This window comes from Phaenicophaeus curvirostris, chromosome 6, assembly GCF_032191515.1.
Source record: "Phaenicophaeus curvirostris isolate KB17595 chromosome 6, BPBGC_Pcur_1.0, whole genome shotgun sequence".
Classification (NCBI taxonomy): domain Eukaryota; kingdom Metazoa; phylum Chordata; class Aves; order Cuculiformes; family Cuculidae; genus Phaenicophaeus; species Phaenicophaeus curvirostris.
Genome location: NC_091397.1, coordinates 52533622 through 52551101, shown reverse-complemented (window position 1 = coordinate 52551101; position 17480 = coordinate 52533622). Strand labels below are relative to the sequence as shown.

Here is a 17480-nt window from a genome sequence, read left to right as displayed (position 1 = left end):
ATGTCAGTGGTTTGTGCTTTTTAGCTCTGAGCTTCTCCTACCTCTATGCCAGCTTTACTCTCAGATATGCTACGTATTATTGCACGGACCTTGCAATGTATTTAGTATTTGTCATTGTGGATGCTCTACCAATTCTGAAAATAGAAGCTAACTCCTTTTCAGGAATGGGTTAGTCTCCCCTTCATTATGCACTGTTGTGTTCCCCAATGATACAGATTTCTAGAGAAATACAACTAAAAGACAAAGAAATGAACTAAAATAGACAGAAAAGGCTGCAGAAAACACATAAAGGAATTATGAATGCAAAGGAAGACCAAGCATTTTAAACAAAAGGAAACGACCAGCAAAACCTACTCATACAGAAACATCTTACCTTAATTCAGCCATCTAAGATCTAGAACAGTAACTGCCCTTGAAGTTGTGTGGAAGTCAGTGGTGCCCTGCTTAGCCACCAACTAGGTGGAGACAAAGCCTAAGCCAAGTTCTCTGTGCTGTTTGACCTACGCAGTGTATATTCCACAGTCACAGACACATTAAGCTAGCGATTCGCATTTTCTCGAGGCAATAAATACAGATCTATTTAAAATGTTCTCTTATCAAGAAGTCTGTTAAATGCAAAGAGATTGAGCTAGCCACGAATAAAACATCACATCTGACTAAACAGACCAAAAAAGACAAAACCCAAGGAAGGACCTGGGTTTAATATTCTCAATGTTTTCTAGAAGAAAACTCACACATAAGCTGCTTCCCACCTTCTAATTCAGTCTCTGCTGCCTTACTTTGGTCATCTGTCCCATGACTTTCCTACATTTTATGTCCCGATTCTCATACTCCTGTGGGTCTTCCTCTGTCTGCCTACTCCTCATCTTCAGATCCATCTACATTTCCTCTTCTGCTTCTGCAACTTCCTTATTCCATTTTTTTTCCTTTATATATTCTTTTCTTCCCACCAACTTTATTCAACTACATTTTTCTGTTTCTTCTCAGCCTTCCTCTAGTCACTCACCACCTACCACTGAATCTGAACAGTTTCCTTAAAGTGCAGGAAGCTGTAGATCTCACTTAACTTTTGCCTTCACATTTTATGGAGAAATGGGATACGCTCTAATCAGGTGAACACGAATCTCCAATTCTGTAAATAATTCTAGATGTGGAAAAGGAGAAAACCCTGCATGGCAAACAGCAGAAATAATTCAGTCACAAGAAGGCTTTTAGAAGATTTCTAATTTTAGGATAAAATCATGTCATTTGGCAACACCATTATCACAGTTGTCTTTATGTTAGAAGGAGACTTTTTATGCATTTCACAGCAGCAATTAATGATGGAATTGTGCTTTTACAGTAGGTAAAACTTAAAAAAAGTACACTGAAAAAATATTTTGTTATGTATCAATCAGATAAATGGTCTCTCTTTCCGGTGCAAGTAATAAGAAGGTATTTTCTGCATAGGATCAAAATTAAAAAAAAAAAAAAAAGTTAAACAAAGAGCAATGAATGTTTTCCACATACTCCTCCTCTGCATGGCCTGTGCTTAACACACTTCATCTGCAAACTAGCAGATTATGTGGTAAAATTTCATAGATAACATTGAGAGAGGGACACCTCAAATATATTTGAAGAACCCACACACATGAAATAATACAGCTTAGTAAAATGATGGAAAAAAAAGATTCTTTCCCCCCCCTATATTCTGTCTTTCAGCTCTAAGGAACAAAAGTCCAAAATGTACTAGGAAATTGAAAAGACAGAGAAATACCCTTATGGCCGCTGCTTTGCTTACTTAACAGCTATGCTTCTAAAGATGGATCACAGTTTAGAGAAATGGAATATGCACCTACTTGAATAACCAAACAAGAGAAGAAATATGTGTAGCTGTGATTTTGTGGACAGAACAATACAACTGTCCTAAAGGGGAATTTACTCAAATAACAACAAGCTCTTTGAATAATCTGGTTCTTCTGGACTATAAAATTTAGTAAAGATGAAAAATAAAAGCATTACAAAATGTAATGAAACTGACATAGAGATGCAGTAAAAAAACAAGTGCTAAACATACTATTTTGGTATGGTTTATATGTAGGTAAGAAGAAAGCTTCGGATGCACCTGAACCTTCTGCATGAATAAACTAATCTGAGAAAATTATCCCCAGGAAACACTAAATTTTATTCTGACTCCTGCCATGTGAACAGCATTGTGACACGGAGTCTTTGGGGATGCGAAGAAGAATTAAGCAAGATAGAAAGAATAGCACTTATGAATAATTACAGTATGTTGGAAATCATAAAGGACATTTCTTGTATTGTAATAGGCTTTTCCAATTTCCAGAGGAGCCATCATTTAAGAAAGCCGAAAGACAAATCACACCAGTACTACATGTGTTCTCTAATGTAACAAAAAGAGCCACCTATCTTTTTCCCAACACAGAAGTTCACTGGAGCTGCTGTAAAAACAGTTAACGAAAGTCACCATGATGCTTTTGAAGTCTTTCAGATGTATTATGCCTTTTGTATCTTTCTATTGTGTCTTACTGATTCTGCACCTTTCTTAATAACCAGTGTGATACGTTCTTGTCACTCAATAGCTTAATGATAATAGATAAGTTGATAATGGATAATTTGAAAGAGTTTCTAATTTTGGATTATTCCTCAGTGAAAAAAAAGCCAAACCAGAACTCTTACCCTCCTTGTAGAATCAAAACGTATAAAGTGATGCAATAAACTACAATTAAACTACAAATAAACTACTAACCAAACTCATCTCCTCCTTCCTTAGTAGCTTAATCAGCAAACTGAGAACATCACTGAATCAAAACTCCCATTTTCTTCTGCTCATTCTCAGATAAATACATTATGTCTCCTTAAAAGAAGATTAGAGAAATCTAATCTCTATCTAAGTGTATACCAGAAGGTCCTAAAGCCTAAATGAAACAGGCTCAAGTAACCCCAAATATGGAAATCAAATGCTTATGATGCACATAGAACAAATAGCTAAGGATCCCTGACATAAGCAGTAGTCAGAACACGTTATTGTGTGGGATGTCTCAAAAATATATATATGCACATTAAAATGCATAAATAGTTCACAGTAATGATGCACAGGATTTCATGCATTAAAAATACACCCACTTCTGAGCCAAAAAGGAGCCAAAAAGCAGCAGTGTTACCATCATGGTTTGTAAACTTCATGGTTTGTAAACTGCTTACTACATGCCTGTTTCTAATGATACTGGGGCTGACTCGAGGGTCACAAATACTCTGCCTCAAAACCATTTGGGAAATACACAGATGTGGTAGTGGGAAAAACAACCGAACTGCTGGTATTGCTGGCAGGGTAGACGGTGGACACTTGCAGTGCCTTGAAAAGAAGAAGTAAAGTTTAAATGTAATGTGATCTATGATAGGCATTTATAATGAAGTAAAAGATGAGGAGGAGGAGTGGAGAAGACATGATGATAGAAAAGCAAGCAGTGGGTCTTACTAAGTTTGAGTTAATTCATAGGGGAAATAGCCACGAACTTTGGAGACCTCTAGGAAAATATATGAAAAGCCAGAGGGAGACATGCACAAAAGGCATATAAAACCGATGCTCCTTCTCTGGCCCCTACAGAAGAAAAGAATAGCTTTCGTAGTTATAAGGAGATCAAGGACAAAGATACCAAGAAGAATAGAAGTAAGGCATGATCCATAATTCAAACCCCATCAGATCTGCTCATCTGTTACTCTGTATTTGCCATAGTCAGGACATCGATTTTTAAAATTTGCAAAAAGAATGATATCAGTTTTATAAAACTTTAAAACTTCAGATAAATTGGTTTCTCTTTTTCTTGTTCTTTTGGAACAAAAGCTTCCAGCACTATTAAAATTCATTCAGATCATCTCATCACATGAATGCATATGCTTATTTGAGGCCAAGGCAAGCTCCTCTTTAGCCAAATCCACTGAAGAAGATGTTCATCTCAAAGTACCTGCCTCAAATACAACAATGCAGCTAACCGAGGCACTGATGCTCGACACAACAAAGGGTGAAATAGACTACGAAGAACATGAGAAATACGTATTTTTGATGAAGATGCTGGCGCACAGTCCACACACAGCACAGTCAGGGAGCGATGAGGTGCAGCTGCTTTTTTTCTCTCTACACAACAGTGCCACTCGGCGGATGGACAATGGCAGTGAATGGAGATGTGCCACACGCATGGAAATGCCACACGCATGGAAATGCCACACGCATGGAAAAACCGTCGGGGGTGGCTGGACAGCGGGAGGGTAACACTGGGGAGCGGCCGTGCGTACCTGGGAGGGCAGGGGGACACTGCGCAGGGACTGGGAGGGCAGCCTCGCCGCCCGACGCTGCCTCCCCTGCCGAACAAACAACAGCGTTAGAGGGGTCCCCACAAACCCAAACCCCCACCCCAAGGAAAGAGACGCTGCTCTGGGGTTTGTAGCTGGACGACACGCCGTGTGGAACACACGTCGTAAGAGAGCAGTGTAAGAGCAGGCAAAAATAAATGGGAAGTTTTAATAATCAGCGCATCATACGCTGCATTCAGACAAATGTGCAAAAAACCCAGTGTTTTCAAGTTTGTATCAACATCTGACCTAAAATAAACAGTCAAATCCATTTTGCTTCTGGCACTTCAAACTGGAAGTGTCATTCTGCCTGTTTGGGAGCATCAAATTTTTTAGTCAATAAGATTCCGTAACTAATTAAGAATATATACAACTGTTTTTGAAAAAAAAAGAAAAAAACATTTAGTAATGGGTGTTCTATTACTTCCATTTTTATTCAGTTCAGATACCAGTAGGAATAATCTCTTTATCCTTCTCAAAAAGCATAGTCATAAATAATTCTAAATTTGGAGATAATTTCTTTAGGACATATTTGGTGACTGTGGAAATTCTGTTCATGTTACAGCAAATACTGGAGAAGTATCAGCTCATAAAACCAAACAGGAGTCTACAAACTCTTTAAACAGCTGATCACAGTTTTAGCAGAACTTCATCTTCAAACTTGTCCTCTGATGTGTCCTTCTGATAAAGCAGCATTTCCCCCCTCCAAAAGCCTTTCAGGTTTCAGCATAAAAGGACCTAGAAGGAAAACTGTATCTGGCAGTATCAGTGAAGAAGTGAAAGAGAAATGGTTGTTTTCTGGTAAAACACTGCCTAGTAATCAAAGAGTATCCAGCTTCTGAACGGTCAAGAATCCAGTGGAACACTGTGCTTTCTCCAGACTTTTTGATTATTAATTCTTTTGTCTTTCAAGACAACAAATTCGGCTGATGATCCAAAGAACTCAAGATTTGAATTCAACCTTTGTACCAATGAATCCTTCAACATATAGGATCAAAAGAATATTGTAAGCCCTTTTCTATTAGCAGGCTACCTTGCATAAGTAATCAGCAGTGATACCCTATCTTTTTCTGTGCTGAGGACAGGCTGAATGGGATTAATACACTATTAGGAGACACTGAATTTCCAATTAAGTAACTGGATACATTGTTCAGCTGTGATTTGTAATGTTGCAGTCATCTGGAAGCATGGGCTTGCAATTATGTTTTTTTTTTAATATTACCTGCTGTTTTTCCATTTATATTATCTAACCTATCCTTTTTTTTTCCTTGAAGAAATTCAGAAAGTACGGAAAGTTCGGGTTGAGAAATAATGACTATTGATTATGCAAACTAGATACCCCCCACCAAGAGCACAACACAAGCTACCCCTAGAGGTAGATTCATGAATGACATCTGTCTCTGCAGCTGGTTTGTGGTAACTGTCTAAAAAGAGCTGTTAAAGCTGGGATAAGATCATTTTGCCAGCCCTGCAAGATATTTTGTTACCAAGGGCTTCTTCACACTTAATAAAAAAAGAAGAGCAGGCAATTAACTTAATCTCTTCAAACTTTTAACCCACTACATATTAATTTAAATTACCAGCACTACTTGAGCATTCAAAGCCTTGAAGGGCTAATGCAGTATTAGAAAAATGGATAACTTTTATGACTTGTTGCCTGTCATATTTACAGCACTTCGGTCCATTACATTGTCCAGCTGAGCATCTGTGTTAGCTCAACTTGAAGTGCAAATGTCTATCAATTTAAATCCTAGATCCATTCTCTGCCTACCTCAGCTAAATAACCAAGCTCCAGAAGGTTAAGCGGATCTGAAAACACAGTGAAGAACAGTAACATAAGACAGTGAGTGACAGCTAGTCAATAACTTGGGAGCCCTATAGTTAGTGACCACACCAAGTAGCTTTTAGATGCTTAAGAGCTAGAGGAGAATCTGAGTTTGAAAAAAACAGTGCAGAAGGTAAAAAGGCATATAAAAAGATCCGCTCAAACAAAAAGAGAGGAATGAGAATTTCTCAGGGTATGGATATGTCCTAAATCCTATATTCTAGTGCCTGGGTGAGAAGTACCTGCAACTTCTCAGAAGTGAGAGGGGTGCTCTCATTCACTGGACATGCTGTACTGCACTTTCTGAGGTGGTGCTATGTCTGCACAGAAGTTGAGAAACTACTCACATTTTAAGCTACAATCAATTCCACCTATAGAAGCTGCTTCAGTTTGTAGACTTTTTCTACATTAAGCAGGAAAATAAAATAACCACACAAAGATCACTTTTCAAGCCAAAAGGTAAATAAAGAACAATGTGTAAGGGAACTATGAAACCCCCTTTTTAAAAAGTAAACAAAAGAGTCTCTCCAAAATTGTGGAAACCTAATTAGACTTCCATTGTTGCAAACAGAATGTGTACCAAGGATTCACTGCATTTCAGTTTCATGTTTGCACTGTAAAACCCTTGCTGGAGCAATTTCTGAGATTATTCTACGATTCTGAGAAAAGTTGTGCATCTGGAGTTTGCCAAGCAGCTGGAGTGGCCCTTACAGAAGTGCCTGTATCTCTCTGCTTCAAGAGTAAGGTTGTACCTTTCAATTCTCTCCCTCAGTGTCTGCTGAGGATGTGATGAATCATGGATACCACAGTAAAGAAAGAATGCCTACTTCAACTACGAAGTGTTATTTCCCTTCTCTTACACGTTCAAATCTGGTGAAAAATATAATGCAATCCTATGTCACGGTTCAGGGTAACCAGCCCCAGCCCTCAAGCTTAGAACAATTACTTAAGATAAGTTGCTAGAAGCAGCAGATACTGTATCACTCTACATACTCCTTACAAAGAACACACTGCCACAGGCTGTCTGAAGATGAAAAGCAGTAACACACCTTGAGTGTGGCAGCGTACTCAAAAAAACTACTGAAGCTGAGCTTGTCACTTTGCCGTATGAATAAACTGTCCTTAAGAAACAGAAAAAAAAGGCTCAAGAAAAATAAGTAGCATTCACTAAACAGAGAAAGTGCAGAGGGCCACCACAAATTATTAAAAGGCAAGCTTCCTATAGTATTTGTACATTCTTGAAATAGCATCTAATTCTGTATTATATCACAAATGTACTGTTGTATTTAGCATAGACATCCTGCTTAACAAAATTCTGTCTTTACTGTTTCCTTCAAATATACACCCATTGATATAAAATCAATAATAGGACTTCCTTCAGTTGTTAAGGTGTACAAAAAAGCTTCCATCTCATGGCAATGCCACAGGTTTCACCTTTACCTTTGCCCAGCTGAACTGGCATGCTTTCAGACTTCATCATCCTCTGCTGCTGTGCTTGATGGTGCTGCTGGTGTTGGTGGTGCTGGGGGGATTCCATTGCACTTCTGACGGGCATTGCAGAGGCAGGAAAGCTGCTCCCGCTGGCAGGAGCACCCACAGCCCCACCTGAAGCCATAGCTGGAGCAATGAGCTTTCGGCCGAAATTCAATAAGCTGTTGGAGACTTTGTTAATGTTCAATGGAGCAGCCTTAGCACTGGCACTGAAAAAAGAAGAGGAGAAATCATCACACCCTTGCCAACAGTTTGGACAGGCACAACAATGCATGCATTATTCTCCAAAAATAGGGGGAAAAAAATGAAAGATTTGTGCATTCCAAAGAGGATGTTTTACTACAGTTGTGCTGGACTATACACAGGAACCACAGGGACTGCAAGCAGTGTGAATTTTTCCCAACCAGTAGTGGACAAGTTGTTTTGGCTCCTTCTTCCTGAAAAATGCAGACTAACCCCAAACAAAGCAAGTTTGCAACAATTATCTTAATTTGGCCTTTTAAATGAAAAAAAAAAAAAAATAGTGACAAAAAGCAATCCAGGCTCTAAAGCATCAAAAACTTCTGAAACTGACTTTCAGCACTTCTTATTCAAATTCTGCTTTAATATTTACTTCTGCTAGATTAGATTACCTTAAATGCTTATAATAACTCAAATCCAAATATTTCTTTCAACATGTGAAACCAACACTACACTCTATTTTTAGGTCAGCAGAGCTAGACGACTCTTGCTTTTACTTCACCTTCTGCCAAGCCCAGACCTTTCAAGCCAAACGCTTCTTAGCGTGAATCCCAATTTCAAAAGTGACTTTGGATGAAGAATGGCTTCAGGATAGAACACATATACCGGACCATGATCCTTACCACTGTTACTTTCTATTTTTAACAACAGTGGCTTTTAAATTCACTTCAGTTATATGCAACATTAAGAATGAGGAAACTGTCAAATAATTTAATCTGTCTGAAATAAAGAGGCAAAGCAGCTTCTAATTCCCAGGAGAAGTTTTCACACAGTCCAGGGATCAGCAAAGCCATTCCTATTTGTCCATGCAATATTTTCTTGTTTTATATAATTAATGCTCGAAACACCCTTCACAGAAATGTATCACAACCACAGACACCTTTACACTCTTGAGGTTTTATTTTACTGATCTATACTTCAGTGATATAAATAGCTGTCTTTAAAAATAATTGAAGAGATATATGTTATTAAAAACAATACAATTGCTGCACTGGGTAAAAAAATAGTTTTGCAATGTCTTTTGGGAAGTTTAACTAAAAATAAATTACAAATGAAGTGCTTATAACTTCTGCAGGCACCTGGAAAAGTAATTTTGATTTAGCTTTTCATATAATTTCCTTATTTGTCTCCAGATATGTTTTTTTTTAGAATACAAAATATAAATGCATGCACACATATAGAACATATCCAGAAAACAACAACAGCTGAGTTGTTTAGACTCAGAATAGATACAGTTAAAATGAGAGGAAGCAAAGAAAGTATGTGAGCCTGCACACTCATGAGACGCAGCCCCAAGCTGTACGGGCCCCTTCTGCCATATACTGAAGATGAAGAAAGACAGCACGTAGCATTTTTTAGGAGGATCAGCAGCACAGAGACTGGGACAAAATGCTGCTTCCCAGTTTATGGAAACTGGAAAGGAGTGATTAATGAATAATGATTATAGGGTGTTTCTGTGTCTCCCCATTATGCTGATTGCTGCCAATATTACAAAAATTCTTTCCGTAGGCACCTGAGAATGGCTGACAAACTCACTACAAAGAGAACATCTTCAGAATGACAGAAAATTCTTGCAGGAGTCCCAAGTGGTTTAAAAAGCAAACTGAATAGGTGCTAATGATTTTAAAGAAGAGGACATGGCACAATGTTTATTACTATTAAATTGTACTCTGCTATTACCCAGCACATTCAGTTATTAATCAGTTCCCCAGGCAATGCAGAAACATAAGGAGAAAAAAAGGGATTTTTAGAATCTCGTCACATATATGTGGCACCTGAAGAGTCCTTTTGTTTATTGTCTTCTCCATTCCAGAAAGAAAATGAAGATTGTTGCTTTGAAGACGGAAGAAGAAATGTCAAATGCTGGCTTAGCAGATACTAATCAGTTCTCAACAGTTTGCAATGAATCTAATTACTTCACTTATTTTGGGTGTCATACCAGTAACAACTTGGTTAAGATTCAGAATCCAATATTTGGCATATTTTTTTCCTCATTATCTACGAAAACTAATCACTGAAATTGGGGTGGTACATATAACTCACTCACCTGAGGTGTTTCATTCTTGTTTCTTTTTTTTTTTCAGCTATATTTTGCTTAATTGATAGTACCAGTTTTCCTTCTACAATGCATAATTTGCTACTTGGACATATATAAAACCCAGGAGAAGTTAGTTTATTTGCTTTTTTTCGGATGGTTGGAAAGAGACTTTTTGGGAAACTTCACATTACAGGAACAATAAACACTTAAATTCATCTCTAAGCCACTTTGAGCAAAATATGATTTAAAAAAAAAGCCTTCAACTATAACAAGCAATAAAGTTTTATAATTATTTGAGAACTAGAAAGGATAATTATTACACCTTTGTAGTATTTCGCTCTGCTATGAACTGATTGTGGTAATGATCAGCTCAAAACATACACATATGTGAAAAATAAATAATGATGCCACCTAAATTTCATGTCAAGAGCTGATCTTAATAGAAGTATTCTTAAGTAAAATTTATTGCATGGTTTATCTGAATTGCAGCTTCAGAAAATGAACAATAGTGAGGTGCTTCATATCTGGAGGAGATACCTTAAAACTCAGCTGAAGTTCAGGAAAATGAGAACAATGTATATATTTCTTACCACTTAAATGTCTGATATATTAATGCAAAGGATGATTACAGCCATTAAACATGGATCAATGTCTACATTTTAGCCATGTAAATGTACTAAACATGCACAACAATTACAAGAAAAATGCTGATTGATTATGTTGCAGAGTTATCAGCAGATGCGTTTAAAAGTAAGGCATCAGTTTAAAAATATGAGTATCAAGGAGACATGAATTCCATCTATGAAGCAAACAACTTTGTTTCATCACAATAAGCATCATTGACCTTGACTGTGAATGGCATATTTTTAAACTAGCAGTAGGAAGATGATTCAATCTCTGCAGTTTTCTGCTAAGATGAAAATGTTTTGTTTTAAGCAAGCCTTATTCAAAGGCATTTATCTTTCCACCAAGTAGCTCTTATGAGGGATGAGAGACAAATATATGAATATAATGGATTAAAAGGTTTTATATGTGATAAAATAACTAATATATATGAGAGATTTGCCAAGATATTTTAAATGTCATTGAGCCTATGGAATTAAAGATGAAAAAGACCTGGTAGCTGATCTTATCCATCTCTTTGTTCACTGCAGAAACATTTCCTCATGTTAAATCTTCCAGTTCTCTCTCTAGTCCAATCTTAAACAGATTTACCACATTTGACCTACTCTAAATGCTCTTGTGTTGAGATAAATTTATCCCAGTTATTAGTTTATTTGAACTATTCTAAATAATTTTTCTTCTCTCTTGCTGTGAGTCCGGTATACATTTGTGCACTGAATTTCTATTCCTACATAGATTTAACAGATATTTGTTTCCTTAGAATTTAGGTTTCTAATAAGTCTCATTCTTGTTTGGGCTTTAAGATTTATCTATTTTTTTCCAAATCCTTGAAATGTTTCTTCTGAAATTTTCAAATAACTTGAGTCTAGGCATCTCTTTAGACCAGTTTTTAAAAGAATAAGTAAGTAAAAACAATAAGAAAATGCAATAGAATGCGGTATTTTTGACTCCCTTCCCTAACTTTAAAGCCTAGTTTAAAAAAAGAAATTAAAAAAAATGTTCTATTCAGCTTTAATTTCTGCTCCTTTCTCCATTTTCAATCCACTCCATTATATTTTAGCTAGCTTTTAATGTAACTGATCTAAATAGGATATTGGCAACCATAGTCCAGCCCCTCAGCTGTGGCACAGCCACCTCTACATTTGTGACCACCAGATAAAATCACCTTGACAAGGCATTTAAGCAGTATGGATACAAACTGTTTCTAAAAAAAACCAAGGATGAATGCTGCAAAAAAGGTTTGGAAAAAAATTATTCAAACTTGATTTACCATAATGCAATGTAACTTCTGGTATAGACACTCCAGAGTGTGATTTGATGTGTTATCAGAAGTAGTTCAGCTACAGAACTCACATGGGCAATGTTTTACCCCCTGCTTGTAGCACATATGTAGAATCATAGAATCATAGAATATAGAATTATCTTTCACAGATTGCGTATGAATGTATTAGCCTTAAAAAAATGTGAGTTGTCTGCAACACTACCTGTAAAACTTCCATTTTTCATGTAATAATAGGCAAGGTGGTAAAGATTAAAAAAATCATGAAATAAACACATGTGCTTCTAATACTGCTTCTGTAATTTGTACTTGGGATAAAAGTGACTTATGAAACATTTTCCTCATGTAAGGTCTTAGTTCAGTGAACACATATTCAGAAGTAGCTTACCGGGTTTTGTTCATCAAGTCTGCTCCACGTGCTTTGTAATAATCTAAATTTTGTTGGAATTGGTGAGTCACTGGTCTTGGATTTCTCTTTAAAAAAAAAAATTAAAAAAAATTAATATCTTACTGGAATTTTCTGAGAGATTTAAAGCAGAGACAGGGGTATTCTCATTAATAAAGATTAGAAATTTAGAAATGTAAAGAATAATTAACTTTCCCAGGATCTTGGTGTCCCAAGGCAGCAATGCCATTTACACTAAAGGGAAGTCTTAAAATACTTAAAATGATACAAAGTCTTACCAGTAAGTCCATTTCATTCTCACAGAAATTAGTGCTCTTCCACACAGCGTTAAGGCTATTGGCTGTACTGTTAACATTTCTAATTAAATCAATAATTCTTGGACAAGTTCAGATTCTGATCTGATTTCTTCCTTTTACTCTGGTATAGAATTTTACCAGTTTCAAGCTGAAGTGATATATTTTTAAAGAAAAAAGTAACGTTAGGGAGAAACTATAGCTATCATTTTGAACCAAAAGCATTACTAGCAGTGTCTCAGATAAGCAAAGAATTAATTTAGAGACAACCTGAACACTGTCACTAGATGGCACACAGAGCCTTTTTTCTCTCCAAATTTCACTCAAAACAAGCAGCCACGAATAAAGAACTGTTCTGCTATAATAAAACGTATATAATTAATATCGAAACCAGAAGCCACTTGTTAAGTCTCCACCTCTGCCACAATGAAGAAATTTCACTGAAGCACAGTGGCCCTGAAATAATCCTTTTTAGATCTAATGATTATTAAGTGCAGACCACAGTATACGTGTGAAGTACCCTGATTGAACAAATGCTCCTGAAGGACAGCATTTGAAGGGAGGAAGTAGATATTTTTAAGTAAAAAATTTTGCATGGAGATGAAACTAAAGTTTCAGAGAGGTACACAGAGGCTATACACACACACACAAGCATACACACATGCACATTCACACACACAAATTAGAAGAGAAATGGCTTAAACAACCGCTAGTGTAATACAAAACAAAATGGTAAATTTATGCATAATGATCAGATATATTGCATAAAACAGATCTAAATACTTCCCAAGTATTTGCTTTAAAGATTTATTCATTCAAGTCCTGCTAGCAGAAAATATAGTTTTAATGAACTACGCAATGGTGTTTCCAAAAAAGATATTCACAGGTCAAAGTACATTAAATTTTTGACAGAGTCAGTCTTCAGTAGTTTCAGTTTCACATGTTGTATTTTTGCCCTCCAGATTTCATTATAGATTGGGGTATTCATAGTCTTATTCTCTCATTTTCCACAGAACTGCAGACAATTCTCCTTCATTGGAATCCTTATTTTTGGAGGAGGAAATAGGAGCTGCATTTTAAAGACCAAAGTATTGCGTGTGCACAAAAGAAGAGAAGATTTAAAGAGGCAGTAGATATCAAAGGTCAAGATGATTCCTGGCATCAAATTTAAGGCTGGGATTTTCCAGATAGTTTCCTGCAATCAGACTTCATCTTGTACGAAATGTCTAATTTTCTTTCTTTGGAAACACATTAAACATTTTTTTAAAAATACATCCTGTTTGCGATGTTCATTAAAAAATGAAACAACTAAAAGCTATTAGACAAGCATCAAAAAGTCCTCACCTATCCTACCACCCACATCGTAATGGCCACTCTATGTTTTTCTTCTCCTGTTATAAAACCAATATTTGCATAAGTCTAACCATTCATATGGCTTATAAGTCAGTTCTCAGCAACTGACAGCAATAACAATGAATCAGCTTTAGTTACTATTGCTCTAGTTTGGTAATTCAATGCATTTCTATGATAATCAAATCCAAACTGATGCGATGAGGATAACTGATGGTTCTGTGACTCCTAAATGAGTAATCAAACAGTGTAACTTTTTCTCTCATAAATCAAATAACTTTTTTCTTTATGTGCCTTGATGACCATTTCAACAATGTAGAAAAGTAAGAGATGGTTAAAATAATGGGCACTTATAAATCATAAGAGAACTCTTTGAAAAATCCATGTCACTAGTTACTAACCAGTTTTTAAATTTGTTTCCAATACCTCAGTACATATTTTAAACTTAGCAAAAGCCCTGAAATTTCTATCCGACCACCCAACAAATAATAAAAAAAGAATATTACATGTTGCTTCTAAATAAAAAAAAAAAAAAGAGAAGTTCATTTGGAACAGATCTTAAAACATATTTATGCAGAAATGACAAGCAATTCAAGATACAAATGGCTGATCTACTATCTAAGCACTTAAAGCCATTAATAGGAATAATGATCTAACTCGAACATATCAGTGAGGCTCAGGCATTACTTTCACAGGGGCCTATTTAAATTCCTGTGGGGTTCAAAGGTATCAAAGGACGAAGCAGCTTTAAGTACTATTACATACAGTGAAAAAAACCCTCAGGAAAAAATGCTGTTGAACAAACATTAGAAATGCAAGACAGTAAATACCAAGGGTTACTGCTGCAACACCTTTTGTAAAACTGCAGAGATAGTGTGTTGGAAAAATTTCATTATTTTAAAAAAATCAACAACCTGACATATGTTACTGTATCACAACAGAATTTTTAAATACTTCTGAAAATTGAAATTTAGCAAAAAAATATGGTTATGAACATTATGATCTCTATGCCATTGTGGTTGTCCTTTAAATTCTATATTCTTTCTAACCATTTCAGTAAGTTAAATATAAGAAGCAAAAAGGAAAACCTACACAATTGCAACGTCTCTTCATTATGAATTTTAAAGTAATTTCCCTGAGCATCCAGTCTGAGCTGTCCCCAATATTATAGTCCATTATTAGGAGAGAAGACTAAACAAATTTGTTTACAGCAAAACATAGCTCTGCTGTTTAAAATATTCACAGTAACCACATTTTTTTTCCTGCAGTGTAGCTTAGAATGATTCTATTTGTATTTATTTTTAATTCCTTAAGCAAGTAAAGTTGTTTCCTTTTCCTTTTGAATTTATGTAAGTATTTTGACTAGTATCTTGAATAAAATCATTTTTCTTAAAAGAATAATGTTCAAATGACAGTGAAATCAACCTTCAAATTAGTAGCTAATTGAATCCCCCAAAGAAATTGTGGAAGAGCTTTTACAGAAAGAGAGCACAGAGAAAATGTGCCTGTGCCTATACTCAAAATCCATTTTCCCCCCACCCATTTTGTAAGGGGACTCTGCTGGTTTTATAATTCTTCTAATCTCAAATTCTAGCTAGAGTGAGCTTAGTTCAACTGATAGAAAATGCCCAATTTGTATTTTCAACAGGACAACGTGTGAAATTCAGATATAGAAGCACACACAAAAATTGATGTGATTTTGGACTTTGCATCTTCAAAATGCATTAGCCACAGCCCAAGGGGAAGGTATTTCAGGACCTTCTTGGCAACTTTCTATTTGGCTTTATTCTCCTTAGGGCACTCGGGGCCAAGTTAAGTTATATGTGTGCCTGCTCTTTTCCTGAGGGAGGAGGCTGAGGCTCTGGTCAGAGTCACGTTGAAGACAGCAGAGATTCCCTAAACTTGCAGAAACTGCTGAAAAACAATCCTTATTAGCTAAGGATCATGCTCCACGTGCTCAGATTCCCTAGTATAACTTCTTTCCACCCTGGTGCCCAGAGACATATCGTGTCACATTATCCACGGAGTTGATACAATACTGCAAAGCGCTCTTGCGTGGGACAGAAGTCACAGGCAGTCTGTTCTACACCATACCAGAAAAAACAGGTTACTACTGCAACAAAACGTTTCACCATCTGAACACATACTGTTTGTAAAAGTTTATATGCAGGTGCAAGCAGAGAACTCCCTACAATACTCTATCTCCTTCGTTGAGGTATCCCCCCCCCCAATTATATTAACAGAAAAAAAAAATTTGCACAAATCTAAAGGTTCAAGATAAGACACAGCAATACAAAAAGATTTTTAGTACCTCTGATGAAAAATGAGACTTATTTTAGTAAGCATGCTATTGCCTTGATGGCAAGGGAAAAGCACTCGTCATTAGAGAAACGAATTGCTCAGCTGTTTATAAGCAAAAAGCTCTAGGGGAATTTCTCAAGGCCCAAACCACAAAGCATTGCAGGGTTACACAAACATATGTTGCAGGTGTTTTAGGGTAGACAGGTGGGAAAACCTCAGCTACTGAAAAATACTCCACTTAATAGATTGTATTTGAAACTAGATAACCTAAATGCAACAGAGGAAAAAACAAACAGAACAGCAGTGGTGAATTATATGTACAGGCAGCAACAGACTCACCAAAATAATCACCTCACTAGTGCCAAATAGAATTTTTTAATTTTTTTTTTCCAAATATATTAAACAAATGCTGCCAAACATATATCTTTTTTTTTCCTAAGCTACAAATATTTTAAGCCTAAACCAAAGAACAGACTGAACTAAACATATCTAAAAAAAAAGAAAGATAATGACGCAGTGTTGCTGTTTTTATTTGAATATTTTTAATGGGCCAGTTTGCTACTTTTTCCCCTCTTTAGCTGACAGGGCAATATTGAATTTTTTCATAATTCCTATACAGCCTAAAATATTTTTCTATTAAAATGGCATTTTCTTTCCTTTCATCTGTTTCTAATGAGAGCTGAAGGAGCTTATGACCCTATATTCAGTAATGACTGGGAGGTTAGCAAAGGTTTTCTTCTTCCTTTGAGCTCACCTATGCTTCTTCCTTCAAAAAAGATGACTAAAGCATAGCAAAAATTTGGATGGGGAACAGAGATGAAATACAGCAGCTGAGGTAAGGATAAGGAATAACATTTGTTCAGTTCAGCACTTTTTTTTTTTATTAGGCCCTAATAATTAATATGAAGCATTTACTAATGATTACCTAATAGCCTAGCTGCATAGAGAATTTCAACTTTCCTCTTTCTATTCTTTCACCAGGTACCCAAGCAGCTGTCTCTGCTCTATGACTTGACTTATCCAGTACAAGCAACAGCTTAACATTACATCAACAGCCAAAATATTTTTTATACTAAACAACCAAACCACCACAAACCCTACAGCACCCAAAGCAAACACCATTTCCAACCCAAACCTTACAAAAAAAAAAAACACCTTAGCAAAATATTACCCAGACCATAAGTTGATAGTCCACATCTATCAATCCTATGTACAAAAGAAGCACAACATGAAGAGAATCCTGCACAAAACAAATAAAGAACTTCTTTTAATCAGAGGAGTCA

The 17480-nt window shown here is 36.2% G+C and overlaps 1 protein-coding gene across 3 annotated transcripts in view; it reads right to left on the bottom strand.

The window, feature by feature from the left end:
- The window catches only part of TBC1D5 (TBC1 domain family member 5), a 314809-nt gene that overhangs the window by 47920 nt on the left and 249409 nt on the right, over positions 1-17480 (bottom strand). For 2 of the 3 annotated variants that reach the window (XM_069860194.1, XM_069860195.1), the window contains 3 exons: positions 12236-12321; positions 7616-7875; positions 4294-4359 (listed from right to left, as the gene is read on the bottom strand). In XM_069860194.1, the coding sequence (XP_069716295.1) occupies positions 4294-4359; positions 7616-7875; positions 12236-12321 (412 nt within the window). The remainder of the gene's footprint in view (positions 1-4293; positions 4360-7615; positions 7876-12235; positions 12322-17480) is intronic. The other variant, XM_069860196.1, reaches the window with a different exon arrangement.